This window comes from Leopardus geoffroyi, chromosome C3, assembly GCF_018350155.1.
Source record: "Leopardus geoffroyi isolate Oge1 chromosome C3, O.geoffroyi_Oge1_pat1.0, whole genome shotgun sequence".
NCBI classification, from domain to species: Eukaryota; Metazoa; Chordata; class Mammalia; order Carnivora; family Felidae; genus Leopardus; species Leopardus geoffroyi.
This window is the reverse complement of record NC_059338.1, coordinates 109,008,859-109,023,871: the sequence shown is the minus strand read 5'-3', so window position 1 is coordinate 109,023,871 and position 15,013 is coordinate 109,008,859. Positions and strand designations below refer to the sequence as shown.

The 15,013-nt window shown below is 33.6% G+C and overlaps 1 protein-coding gene across 2 annotated transcripts in view; it reads right to left on the bottom strand.

The window, feature by feature from the left end:
• STK3 (serine/threonine kinase 3) overlaps nt 1–15,013 on the bottom strand; it is a 285,816-nt gene that overhangs the window by 244,842 nt on the left and 25,961 nt on the right. For both annotated transcript variants that reach the window (XM_045454103.1, XM_045454104.1), the window contains exon 2: nt 6,199–6,279. In XM_045454103.1, coding sequence (XP_045310059.1) covers nt 6,199–6,279 — 81 coding nt within the window. The remainder of the gene's footprint in view (nt 1–6,198; nt 6,280–15,013) is intronic.

The following is a 15,013-nucleotide window of genomic DNA, read 5'->3' as shown; positions in this document are numbered from 1 at the left end:
GCCAACAAAAGCAACCCTATTCCCCAGTGGGAGAACGGGAGCCTCACAACGCCTAAAGACTCCATAATGACCTCACCTGAGGCAGTCACTTTTCAGGGGAATGTAGATCCTCCTCCATCACCTCTCATTGCTTCCAGTCCTATAACTACACTCAAATCCCCAGACACCAGAGGGATGAATATAAAATCGGATGCAACAGCACCTTGTTTTTTCATACCAAAAAAGTTGAAGATTATTGTCAGTTTTTATCAGAATTCTAAAGAATATGTGTGGGAATAGATTCCAAGATTTCTAGGGAGAAAGGAATTCACAGATATGGATACAAGACCAGAAATTCCAGACCCAGTGTGTTATCTCAAACAGTTAGGAGTATGCTCCCAACAGTGTGCTCAGCTAGTTAACTGAAACTTGGACTCTAAAGTGGCCTACAGAGAAATGCCAGAGATCCTCAGTATACATTAGAGAAAGGAGACCAAAGGTTCAAGTAGATAAGATACTGGAATGGATATATTATATTTGACTTGTTCACCGAACTCCTACTATGCTCACTGAGAGGGTCCAGGAGATACTCCCCTTACTAGCATCCTTGGAAGCTCTATAGTGCAGGTCAGCGATAACAGAGATGCCAACAATGAAATGGGCTCCCTAATTTTAATGAGAGATAGAATCCATAAAGAAGTGAAAAGAACTAGCAAAATCCTTCTACCAGAGACAAAGCAGGCATGAAAATCATAATGGGTAGCAAAGTAAGGCTGAATTTTCTTTTTTTATATACATTTAAGTTTGGATATTAAAATTATGCTGGCTTCATAAAAATAACTGCAGTTATGTGCCCTTTAAAGACTTAGCTTTTTTTTTTTTTTTTAGTAAAATGCATATAACATAAAATACACCATTTTCAACACTTTTAAGTGTACGATTCAGTGGCATTTAGTGCATTCTCAATGTTGTATCATCATTACTTCTGTCTAGCACCAAATCATTTGGAATCTCCTTTCTGGTCTCTGGACTTATCTATTCTGGATTCTTCATATAAATGGAATCATGTAATATATGGCTTTTGTATCTGGCTTCTTTCACTAAATAGAATATTTTCAAGGTTCATCCTACTGTAGCATGTATCAGTACATCATTCCTTTTAATGGCTAAATAATATTCCATTGTACAGATATATCACATTTTATCCATTTACCAGTTAATAAACATTTCCACATTTGGCTCTTGTGAATACCAGTGCTATGAGCTGGTATCTTTTTTAATTAACAGAGATCTATCTTTCCATCTTTTCTATGGTAAATGATCTATTTAAGTTTTAACTTTTTTGAGGATCAATTTATATTATTATATATTTATATTTTATTATGAAATTTATAGAATTTACATTATGAAAACATCTACTTTTGGATTTTCAAATGAGTTGTCATTAGAGCAACATATAGTGGCCTCTTAATTCTTCAAACTGTTTCTCTATCTTTGGTTGTAACTTCTTTCTTATTCCAAATTTTTTATCATTTTGCTCTTCTTTCTTTAGTCAAAGTCAGAAGAGGTTTAACTATTTTATTGATCTGCTCTAAGAAATAGTTTTTGTATTAATAATTTCTAAATTTTATTTTATATTTCATTAATTTCGGCTTTTTCTTTTATGAATTCTTTCTTCCTAATTTTTTGTGTACATTTTATTATTTTTCTAAGTTCACTGTGTAAGCACTAAGTTCTTTTCTTTTGGTATTTCTTTGTTAGTAATGAAGGAATTTAAAACTAAATGTTTTCCCCTAATTACAGCTTCTCTGGATTCCACAGATATTGGTATGATTTGTTCTCTTTTTCATTTTCTAAATTACCTCAGACGATGTGTACTAAATTCCAACAAGTATGGGTTTTATCATATTGTAATTATTTCTTTCTAATTTTAACAAACTATAATCAACAGTGAGACATACAAAATCTTTAAGAATGCCAAAATATATGTTGTAATACAAGCGCAGATATACACTGTATATTTATAAATATAATCAAATTCGTTGATTACAATATTTAGATCCTCTATGTCTTTTTTTCTATTACTCTTGTCCAATTCTTCAAGAGATTTATGAAAATCTCCCATCTGAATATACTTTTATGAGACTCCCCTGACATTTCTAACAGATTTCCTTCACAAATTTAACTGTCATAGTGACTGACACATATACATTTCATATAAATTGTCTTATATGCCACTACCTTAAGTCCCTCATTATTCTTTATTTGGATATTAACCCCTCTTTATTCACTTGAGATCTTTTAACTTTAACTAATTTACCTGATAAAAATATTGCCACTCCTATTTCTTTTTATTTTTATTTGTAGGATTAGCTCTTTCTTATCGGCATCTCTAATAGGAACTATCCCTATATTTTTACCCTACAGGCCTCTTATAAATAGCATATTCCTAGATTTTTGCATTTTAATTGACCCTACTAGTTTGTCTTTTAATGGGATAACTGACATTTAGTGAAAAATATATTTCATTTTATTCCTTCCAACTTACATTTAGCTTATTATTTTACATTTTTGTTTCCTCTATTTCCTTTTCCTTGCTCTCACTGGTTTACACCATTTTAATTGTTTTATGCCTTTCATCATTTTGAAAGTTCTTTTATACTCTGCCATTTCATTAAATGTCCCTATGTGCTAAAATTGAAACATTTCTCTACTATTATTTTAAATCATATTAACTATTCCTCTGTCTCACTGAGACACTCTATTTACAATCTATTACTCATTTTTCCCCAAGTAAAATGAGTCCCAACATCCTGAAAGATGGTCTTATGTTCACTTGCCTAACAAAGTCAAAATCTTTCAAGCTTATTAATAAGAACACCAGACAGAACAAATTAACAAACCTTGTGAGTCACTTTATGGCACATTTCTTGCCTTTCTTATATATATATATATATGTATGTATGTATGTATGTATATATATATGTATGTATGTATGTATATATATATGTATGTATGTATGTATATATATATATATATATATATGTATGTATGTATGTATGTGTGTGTGTGTATACGTGTGTGTGTGTGTGTATCCTACTTCTCTGAAAAACACAATTACTAGATTTAGCACAATCCAGTATTTTCAAATTCATATTGACTGCTACAAAGTATATTAATTTTAATTACTACTATTTTTTTCCTTTCCACTTTTTTTGAGATATATCTGACATATATAATATTGTAGTAGTTTAAGATGTACAACATAATGATTTAATGTATGTATATACTACAAAATGATTACAAGTTTAGTTGACACCTAACAGCTCACAGAGTCAGAAAAAAGTTTTTTCTTATGACGAGAACTTTTAAGATCTACTCTCTTAGCAACACTGAAATCTTTAATATAGCATTGTTAACTAATCACCATGCTATATATATGTACATCCTTGGAACTTATTTGTCTTATAACTAGAAGTTTGTACCTTTTGACCCCCTTCATCCATTTCTCCCACTCCCCGTTATCCTCTCTCTGGAAACCACCAATTTGTTCTCTGTTTCTATGAGCTTGGCTTTTTAGATTCCACATATAAGTGAGATCATACAGTATTTCTCTCTCTCTGACTTATTTCACTTAGCATAATGTCCTCTTTATGACCGAATAATATTCCATTATATATATGAATCTTCCTTGACTTATACGGCAGCTATGTCCTCATAAATCCATAGTAAGTTCAAAATATCTTAAGACGAAAATGCATTTAATATGTTTAACCTACCAGACATCACAGCTTAGCCTAACCTATCCTAAATGTGCTCAGAACACTTACATTAACCTACAGTTGGGCAAAATCATCTAACACAAAGCTCGTTTTGTAATAAAGTGTTGAATATCTCATGTAATTTGTTGAATACTACGCTGTAAGTAAAAAACAGAATGGTGGTATGAGTACAAAATGGTTATAAGTGTATTAATTGTTTACCTTCATGACTGCATGGCTGAATAAGAATTGTGGCTTACTTCTGCCGCCTACCAACATAAGAAAGGTTATGATACTACATATCATTAGCCCAGGAAAAGATCAAAATTCAAAATTTGATATATGGTTTCTACTGAATGCATATCACTTTTGTACCATCATAAGTCAAACCAGGTAAATTGGGGACCATCCATATGTACCACATTTTCTTTACCCATCTGTATATACCATATTTTCTTTACCCATACAACCATCAATGGGACACTTACATTGTTTCTATGTCTTGGCTGTTGTAAATAATGGTGCATTGAACATGAAGATGCAGGTATCTCTTCAAGATGATGATTTTGCTTCCTTCACATACATATACCCAGAAGAGAGACTGCTGGATCATATGGTAGTTCTATTTTTAATATTTTGAAGAACCTCTATATTGTTTTCTATAGTGGCTGCACCAATGTTCATTCCCACCAACAGGGCACAAACGTTCCCTGTTCTCCACATTCTCACCAATACTTGTTATTTCTTGTCTTTTTGGTAATAGCCATTTTAACAAGTGTGAGGTGATAGCTCATTGTGGTTATGATTTACATTTCCCTGATGATTAATGATGCTGAGCATCTTTTCTTGCACCTGCTGACCATCTGGATGTCTTCTTTGGAAAAACATCTATTCAGATCCTCTATCCATTTTTTAATTAAAATGTTTGGCTTTTTTGCTATTAAGATGTATGAGTTCTTTATATGTTTTGGATATTAACCCCTTCTCAGATATATTACTTGCAAATATATTTCTCCTATTCTACAAGTTGCTTTTTCATTTTATTAATGGTTTCCTTCCACTGCAGACATTTTTTTATTTTGACATAGTCCCACTTACTTGTTTCATTTTTGCCTCTGTTACCTTTTTGGGTGTCAAATCCAAAATGTCATGTCAAGACCAACGTCAAGGAGTTTACTGCCCATGTTTTCTTCTAGGAGTTTAAGTTTCAGGTTTTACATTCAAGTCTTTAATCCATTTTGAGTTGATTTTTGAGTATAAGACAGAAGCCCAGTTTCATTCTTTTGCATGTGGGTGTCCAGTTTTCCAACATCATTTATTAAAGAAATTCTCCTTTCCGCATTGTATATTCTTGGCTCCTTTGTTATAAATTAACTGACTATATATGCATGGGTTTGTTTCTGAGTTCTCTATATTGCTTCATTAAACTATGTAACTTTTTATACCAATACCATAATATTTTTATTACTACAGGTTTTTTTTAATGTTTATTTACTTTTGAGAGAGACAGAGCATGCAAGCAGGGGAGAGGCAGAGAGAGGGGCACAGAGGATCCAAAGCAAGCTCTGTGCTGACAGCAGACAGCCTGATGCAGGGCTCAAACTCACAATCCATGAGATCACGGCCTGAGCCGAAGTTGGACACTTAAACAACAGAGCCACCAAGGCACCCCTGATTACAACAGTTTTGTAATATTGTTTGAAATCAGGGAGCATGATGCCTCCAGATTAATTCTTTATTCTCATAATTGCTTTAGCTATTCAGGGTTTTCTGTAGTTCCAAACAAATTGTACAACAGTTTGTTCTATTTCTGTGAAAAATACCGTTGGTGTTTTGTTAGGGACTGCAATGAATCTGTGGATTGCTTTGGGTAGTATGAACATTTTAACAATATGAATTCTCCCAATCTATGAGCACAAAATTATCTTTTTGTCTTCAATTTCTTTCATCAATGTATTACAGCTTTCAATAAACAGATCTTTCACCTCCTTGGTTAAATTTTTCGTAGGTGTTTCCTTCTTTCTGATATAATTATAATTCATTTATAATTATTTTATTAATTCTAACAAATTTTGGGTGGACTCTGAGTTCTTCTATATAATATCATGTCATGTGCAAATAGAAACAATTTTATCTCTTCCTATTTCATTTGGATATTTTTATTTCTTTTTCTTTCCTAATTGCTCTCGCTAGGACTTCCTGTACTGTGTTAAATAAAAGTGGTGAGAGTGTTCATCCATGTCTTGCACCTGATCTTAGAAGAAAAGCTTTTAGTTTTTCACCACTGAGTATGATGTATGCCATGGGCGTGTCATACATGGCCTTTATTATGTTGAAGTGTGTTCTCTCTATACTACTTCTATTCAATAAAATATACTCTAGTGAAAGATTAATATTATATAGTAATTTATAATTTTCTGTCATTACCTAATGCTACTTTCATATTTTTTGTACTTACCCTTCTCCAAGTTTCTCTAATACATCAAAAACTTCTTCAGGCTGCTTAGTCAGACTGTCTTCACTCAGCTTTTTTAGCTTACTGATGAAAAAAAGAGAGAGAGAAATATTTTAAGACTTTTTATAAAATTTTTAATTTCACTTTTAAGAGGTAATCTATTCAGATAGTTCAAAAATAAAACAATATAAAAAACATGAGGCAAATAGTCTCGTTTCAATCCCTATTCCTAATCTTCCCAGAACACCTCAAATGACTACTTTTATTAGCTTCTTATGAAATCTTTATACAAATATGAATATATATTTTTACTTCTCACCCTTTTGAACACATAAGATAGCATTTTATACACACTCTTTCTACCCACACTGTTATAACTTTGCTGTTTTCATTTAACAACATGTAGCCTATATTGGAGAATCTACAACACAAGTACATAGAAAGCATCCCCATTCATTCTTTTTTACATTTACATCCTACACTATTGCAAAGATGTCGCATCTTACAAATCACTTTTTTATGAATATCTAGGTTTCCTTTTGCTATTATAAACAACACTGCATTGGATAAATGTATACATAAGTCAGTTCACACATGTTCCAGTGTATCTGTAGGATAAATTCCCAGAAGTGAAACTGCAAGATCCAGAGAATACATATACACATACATACACACACAAAAAAAATATAGAAGCATATGTATTGAACAAGTATATGTACTATAAGCATAATCATATTTGATAACAAATAATACAATATAATCACTATAGTAACAACTACATAGCAATTATTAAGGTTATTGATTACATTTTACGTTTTATCTACTATAACTGTATGTTATATAAATATATACGTATAGTGATAGATACTAGCAAACTGCCCTCCAGGGAGCTTGCACCAATTTATTATCCTACCAGTAATACATGAGAGAGACTCTTCCCCCACAATTTCACCAACAAAGTATTTAACTGTATATCTGGGTTTCAGTCAATATGTTAGCTGAAAATGTGTCACTCAGAATAGATTTAATTTGTATTTCTCTTATTCTGAGTGAAACTGAGTATCTTTTAACATCATTATGAAACTAGACCATCTATTCATTTCCTTTGTTCATTTCTCTTCAAGTTTTTTGGTCTTTTTCTTATCTATATACAAGGTAAACTTGCCTTTGTTTAGGTTTCAAATATTTTCAATTGTATTTTGACTTCACTTATGAGGTTTTAGTTTTCTACTCTATCTGACTGCCACATTGCCATAATGAAATGTGTTCTTGTTTTGTTTTGCCTTCTTTAAAAATCATCTATATGTATGGCATATGCAGATATCTGGAAACAAAAGGTGAGAAGGATTATGCATGGCGAATTTGATGGAACAAAGTTAATTCAGTATGAATGAAATGTCATGTATGAAGAACTAAAATAATTCAGTATGAATAAAGAAAAAGTGAACAGGATGTACAGGTAAGCAAAGTCAAATTTTAAAAAAGCTTTGTAAACCATGTTAAGGAACTCTTTTTTAAAAACTATCACTTCCCATATAGAAAATCTGAACAGACCAATTAGTAGTAACAATATTGAAATGGTAATCAAAACATTATCAAAGGATAATCAGAATCAGGCTCAGGTCACAATCTCACAGTTCGAGTCCCACATCAGGCTCTGTGTCTGCTTCAGATCCCTTCCTCCATTTTAGGACACACAAAGGTGCTCACTATGAAAAAGAAAGCAAGTTTTCACCTGAATGTGACCATTCTGGCACCTTGATCTTGGACTTCCAAGCTTCCAGAACTATGAGAAACAAATCTGTTGTGTATAAGCTACCTGGTCTGTGGTATTTGTAGCAGCCTAAACAGACCAAGACAAAAACCCAAAGTTTGTTTTTTGAAAAGACCAACAAAATTAATAAACCCTAGACAAACAAAGCTAGACTTAAAAGAGAGAGAGAGAAAGAGAGAGAGAGAGAGGGATAGGGAGAGAGAGAGAGAAGACTCAAACCACCAAAATTAGAAATGAAATAGGGGACATCAAAACTCATGCTCACAGAAATAAAAACAATTATAGGAAAATACTACGAATAATTATACACCAACAAATCAGATAACGTAGAAGAAATGGTTAAATTCTTAGAAATACACAATCTATCAAGACTGAATCCTGAAAAAATAAATATTCTCAGTAGACGTGTAAATACTAAGGAGATTGAAGGAGTAATAAAAAATCTCTCAACAAAGAAAAGCCCAGGACTAAAGGGCTTCACTGGAGAATTCTATCAAACATCTAAGGAAGAATTAACACCAACACTCCTCAAACTCTTCCAAAAAACTAAAGAGTAAAGAACACTTCCAAATTTATTCTGAAAGGCCAGCATTACTATGAACCAAAACCACATAAAGATACAGCATGAAAACTACAGACCAATATCCTTAAATACTGATACAAAAATCCTCAACAAAATACTAGCAAACCAAATTCACAGCACATTAAAAGAATTATACACCACGAACAAGTGGAATTTACACCTGTAATGTAATAATGGTTCAACAAATGAAATGCAATCATTTGTTTAAAATTAAGTGCAAAAATCACACGATCATCTCCAGTGATGCAGAGGAAGTATTTAGCAAAATTCAATATCCTTTCATTATAAAAACACTCGAACTAAAACCATTAAAAATAGCATAAAATAACAATAATGAGGATGTGAAGAAATTGGAACTCTTGTGCACTGTTGGTGGGAATGTAAAGTGGTGCAGCCATTATGGAAAACAATATGAAGATTCCTCAAAAAATTAAAAATAGAACTACAATATAATCCGTTGATCCCATTTCTGGGTACATATACAAAAGAACTCAAAGCAGCATCTTAAAGAAATATCTGTGTACCCCATGTTTACAGCATTATTCTAAATAGCCAAGAGGTGGAAACAACCAAATGTCCATCAACAGATGAAAAGACAACCAAAATATGGTATAGGCATACAATGGAATAGTATGCAACTTTCAAAGAATGGAAACTGTCCTGGAGCATCTGGATGGCTCAGTCAGTTAAGTGCTGGACTCTTGATTTCAGCTCAGGTCATGATCTCACAGTTCAGTTCATGAGTCTGAGCCCCACGTTGGGCTCCACACTAATAGTGCACAGCCTGCTTGGGATTCTCTCTCTCTCTCTGCCCCTCCCCCACTTGCTCTCTCTTTCTCTCTCTCTCTCTCTCTCTCTCAAAATAAATAAACATTAAGAAAAAAAAAAAAGAATGAAGCCTACAACATGGATGAACCTTGAGGACATCACATTAAGTGAAATAAGCCAGTCACAAAAGGACAAATACTGCATAATTCCACTCACATGACATATCAGTCAAAATTATAAAAACAAAAGTGGAAAGGTGGTTGCCAAGAGCTGGGGGTAAAGAGGAAGTAGAATTCATGTTTAGTGCGTACAGAGTCGCAGTGTTGCAAGGTAGCAAAGTTCCAGATATCTGTTGAACAACATTATGAATATACTTAATACTACCGAACTTAAAAATTTCTTAAGATAATAAATTTAATGTTTTGGGTGTTTGTTTGTTTGTTTGTTTGTTTTACCACAGCTTTAAAAAAGAGGCCTTATGGGGCACTTGAGTGGTTCAATTGGTTGAGCATCACACTCTCAGTTTCAGCTCAGGTCATGATCTCATGGTTCATGAGTGCAAGCCCCACATCAGGCTCTATGCTGACAGAAGGGAGTCTGCTTGGGATTCTGTCTCTTTATGTGTTCCTCCCCTACATGCATGTGCATGCTCTCTCCCTCAAAATAAACATCTAAACTAAACAAACAAAAAATAAACACAAGGTCTTAGTGACTTAGAAAAACAGAAAAAAAGAAAAACTTCTCCATTTTTTCATTTATTTAAAACAAAACTGTTTAAACCAAAAATAATGACTAACATGGGGTTAAGTAACATATGTACAAGTAAAATATAGTACAAAGCAGCACAAAGGAAGAGAGATGAAAAAGATATGTACTCTTACAAGGGCCTCACATGATGTGTGAAGTGGTATAAAAGTATTTGAAGAAAGGAGCGCCTGGGTGGCTCAGTCGGTTAAGCGTCCGACTTCAACTCAGGTCATGATCTTGCTCTTCGTGAGTTCGAGCCCTGCACCGGGCTCTCTGTGCTGACAGCTCAGAGCCTGGAGCCTACTTAGGATTCTGTGTCTCCTTCTCTCTCTGTCCTTCCCCCACTCGTGCTCTGTTTCTGTCTCTTAAATAAACATTAAAAAAAAATTTTTTAAGTATTTGAAGAAAGATTTTTGATAAATTAAAGATTCATATTGTAAACCTTCGAGGAATCACTAAAAATAGAAAGCAACGAGGGGCGCCTGGGTGGCTCAGTCAGTTAGGCGTCAGACTTCAGCTCAGGTCGTGATCTCATGGTTCGTGAGTTTGGGCCCCACATTGGGCTCTGTGCTGACAGCTCAGAGCCTGGAGCCTGTTTCAGATTCTGGGTCTCCCTCTCTCTCTGACCCTCCCCTGTTCATGCTCTGTCTCTCAAAAGTAAACATTAAAAAATTAAAAAAAAAAAAAAAGGAAAGCAATGAGGTACCACTAATTCATCAATAGTGGAGATAAAATGGAATAAAAATTACTCTATCCAAAAATGCATGAGTTGGGGATGGGGCAGGGCAGGGGGGCAGGGTAGGGAAGGAAAAAAGAACAGATAGAGACAAACAGAAAAAAATGGAAAGACTGCAGATTTAAACTAAAATATATCAGGAAATCCCCCTACTTTTGGCTATGATAGTGTGAAGAAGCTGACATATGCTCCTCAAACAAAAACACTGAACAAGTTGTCAAAATCAACCAGTTTATGACTCAAAAAATTGAAACAAAAGCAGCCAACATATTGAAAAGCATTTATTCTTAAAACCTTGCAATGGCTTTGAGTAACAACAGAAAGGCTGTGTGGCCTTCCAGCCTAGGGCTGTTACCATCACCTGTCCACCAATTCCATCAGTACAAGAACTATAGTTTTACTAGGACAAGGTTGACTATGAAAAGTAACAACTTTGCTGCCAGAAAAAAATGGGCTCAATTTGGGACATGAATCAAAAACTGGCAGTTTTGTCAACTAAAGATGGTAAGCCTAATAATAAACAAATTGTCAAACCCACAGCTTTGACATTCAAGCTTGGGTAAACAACAAACTAGTCAGAAATTTAACAGGAAGAATCTGAAAATGAAAGGGTGAGATGAGTTCTCCATATATCATGGCTGACTAGAAAAATATGCACACAAGCATAGGAGACCCAACAAAAACCCATGAAAAGTAAAAGCCAAAAAAGACTTGAAAACTAGCTACAGCTTTGAATGCTCTCCCCCAATATATACACAGCTATATCAGCAGAGAGTAGAAGGCATAAAGGTTCAAGGTGTTTAAGCACAACCTCTGCCCAAATCACTGGCTGATCACTAAGTTATGTAGAAAAGAGGCAATTTCAAATAATCCTGGCTAGAAAATAAAAAATTAAAAAATGAGCAGAGGCATTAATAGCCAAATACTGCAAGAAGATAAATGCCACAGTTTAACTCCAAGGAGGTATAAAAAGAAAAAAAAAACTGGAGGAAAAAGGAGAGAAACTAGAGTGTCTACAGTGTATTATTTTAAAAGTCTAGTTTTAAACAAAACAACAACAACAACAAAAAGATTATAAAACATACAAAGAAACAGGAAAGCATACTCAGGAAGCAGTCAATAGAGCAATCAACAGAAAAGAAAACAGTCATAGAAAATGATTTACAGGGGTGCCTGGGTGGCTCAGTCAGTTAAGCGTCAGACTTCAGATCAAGTAGTGATCAAGCAGTTCATGAGTTCGGGCCCCACTTCGGGCTCTGTGGTGACAGATCAGAGCCTGGAGCCTGCTTCAGATTCCGTGTCTCCCTCTCTCTCTGCCCCTCCTCCACTTACACTCTGTCTCTCTGTCAAAAATAAATAAAATTTTTAAAATTTTTAAAAAAGAAGAAGAAAAATGATTTACAGTCGACCTAGATATTGAATATATACGAAAAAGGTTTCAAATTGGTTATTTTAGATATACTTAAAAAGATGAATCTGTGTTAAGAAATTAAAGAAAAATATCTTGAAAATGACTCAACAGAGAATCTCAATAGACAAATAGAAACTAATACAAATGTAAAATTTAGACTTGAAAAATAAATCTTTCATAAAAAATATACTAGAAGAACTCAACAGCATATCTGAGATAAAAGATGAAAGAATCAAAAAAAAAAGATGAAAGAATCAATAGACTTTCAGATAGCTGAATAAAAGAGAGAGAGAAGATGAAGAAATAGAGTCTCAGAGACTGGTGATACATACAACATAGCAATACACATGTAATGGGAGTCTCAGGAGAAAAGAGAGACTAAGGGGCAGAAACAATTATTTGAAAAAACAGTAGCTGAAAACTTCCCAAATTTGAAAAATTAAGGTTTAAAAAGCATTAATGTACACATCCAAGAGGTAAACAAATCCCAAGTAGGATAAACACAAAAAGATCCACAGCTAGACACACCGTAGTCAAACTGCCAAATCCCAAGTAGGATAAACACAAAAAGATCCACAGCTAGACACACCGTAGTCAAACTGCCAAAAGACAACTGAAAATGACTCATCATGAACAGCAGAACAAGAAGAATATGAGTAACAGCTGACTTCTCATCAGAAACCATGCCAGTCAGAATACAGTGAAAGGAAACACTCAAAGTGCTGAAAGAATTCTAAATCCAACAAATTCCTCTTCCAAAAATGAAGGGGAAATAAGGACATCCCTAGATAAACAAAAATTGAAAGAATCTCTTGCTAGGAGAGCTTCTCTACAAGAAATAATAAAAGAACTTCTGGATTAAAGGAAATGGTAAATATTTGCATAAACATAAAAGATCAATTTATCTTAAAAAACAAAAGACTGTTTGAATCAATAATTATAGTATTGTATTATTGAAGTAACATTCTGAGGTATTATACACACACACACACACACACACACACACACACACACACTACACATAATAAAACAAAGGGGAAAGAAATGGAGCTATATTGAAGCAAACTTGCTATATTTTACCAGAATTAAGTCAACCCAAAATTGATTATAATAAAGATACATACTATAATCCCTTGAGCAACTATTAAGGAAAAAAAAACTGGAGAAAAATGCAGTTAACAAAATTCTATTGGTTAGTTACATTAAATATATATGGAGTCAAATCACTCCAATTAAAAGAGAGATTGTGAGACTGGATTAAAAGGGCAAGATCCAACTACATTCTATCTACAAAAAAACTCACACAAAGACATTAAATAAAAGGATGGAAAATACATACCATGAGAAACTAATCAAAACAAAGCTAAAGTGGCTGTATTAATTATCAGGCAAAGAAGACTGCAGAGAAATTAATGCCACCAGAGATAAAGAAGGATATTTCATAATGACAAAAGGATCAATTTATCAAGAAGACAGAACCCTACACATGTAAACACCCTGAAACATAGCTATAAAACCATGGAACAAAAACTGAAAGAATTGAAAGGAGAAAAGTACAAATCCAAAATAATAATCACTGGAGATTTTGACACTCCTCTCTCAGTAATTTACACAATAAGTTTACCAAAATATCAGTAAGGATATACAAGACAAACAATACTATCAACCAATTTAAGTTCTTTATTTCGTGTCTTTTATTTCTAGTATCTTTATTTACCTTTTTTTCCCCAATAATTTCCATTGCTCTGGTGAATTCTCCTGACTCTTCACTGGTGTTGTCCACCTTTCACCAGATACTTTTAACATAGCAATCACTGTAATTTCAAAGTCCCTGTATGACAGTTCCAACATCTGAATCATCTCTGATTTTGGTTTGGCTGACTATTTCATCTTTTGACAAAGGATCGCTTTCCTTGCTTTTGGGGGTGATGTACTATTTTCACTTGAATCCAAGACACAAACACACACATACAAACACTGATATAAAATTACCTAGAAGTGGCTCTGGGGGAAAAAAAATGTGATACAGGAATTGTACTCTAATATATAAAGAATTTTTATCAATAGTACGACAAAAACCCAAAGATAAAAATGGCAAAAAAATACGTGCAAACATTTCACAAAAAATATACAAATGGCTAATAAGCACATTGAGTCATGAGGGAAATGAAAAATAAAACTACAATAAAATAATACCAACCACAAAAATGGCTAATATTATAAAGACAATAACAAGTATTAATAGGGATATGGAACAAGAGGATCTCTCTCATACATTGATATTGGAAATGAAAAATTAGTCAATTCAAAAAACAGGTTAGCAGTTGTTATAAACTTTTAGGCACACACTTACACAAACCAGCAATTCTACTCCTAGGTATTTAAGAACCTATGTCCACCAAAGACTTGTACACAAAAACTCATAGCGGCCTTATTCAAAATCAAAAACTGGAAGAAAAAAAAAATTCCAGAGGTGCCTGAGTGGCTCAGTTAAGTGTCCTAACTCTTGATCTCAGCTCAGGGCTTGATCTCAGGGTCGTGAGTTCAAGCCCCACACTGGGCTCCAAGCAGGGCATAAAACCTACTTTTAAAAAAATTCCAAATGTCCATCAACTAGCAGATGAATAAACAAACTATGGTAAATCCATACACTGGAATAATACTCATAACAATAATAATAATAATAATAAAACCTAACAAATACTACATTCAAGATCTTGAACAAATCTCAAAATGACTATTGCTGAACCCAAAAAAAGCCAAACTAAAAGAGTGAACCTTATTCTATGCAAATTATAT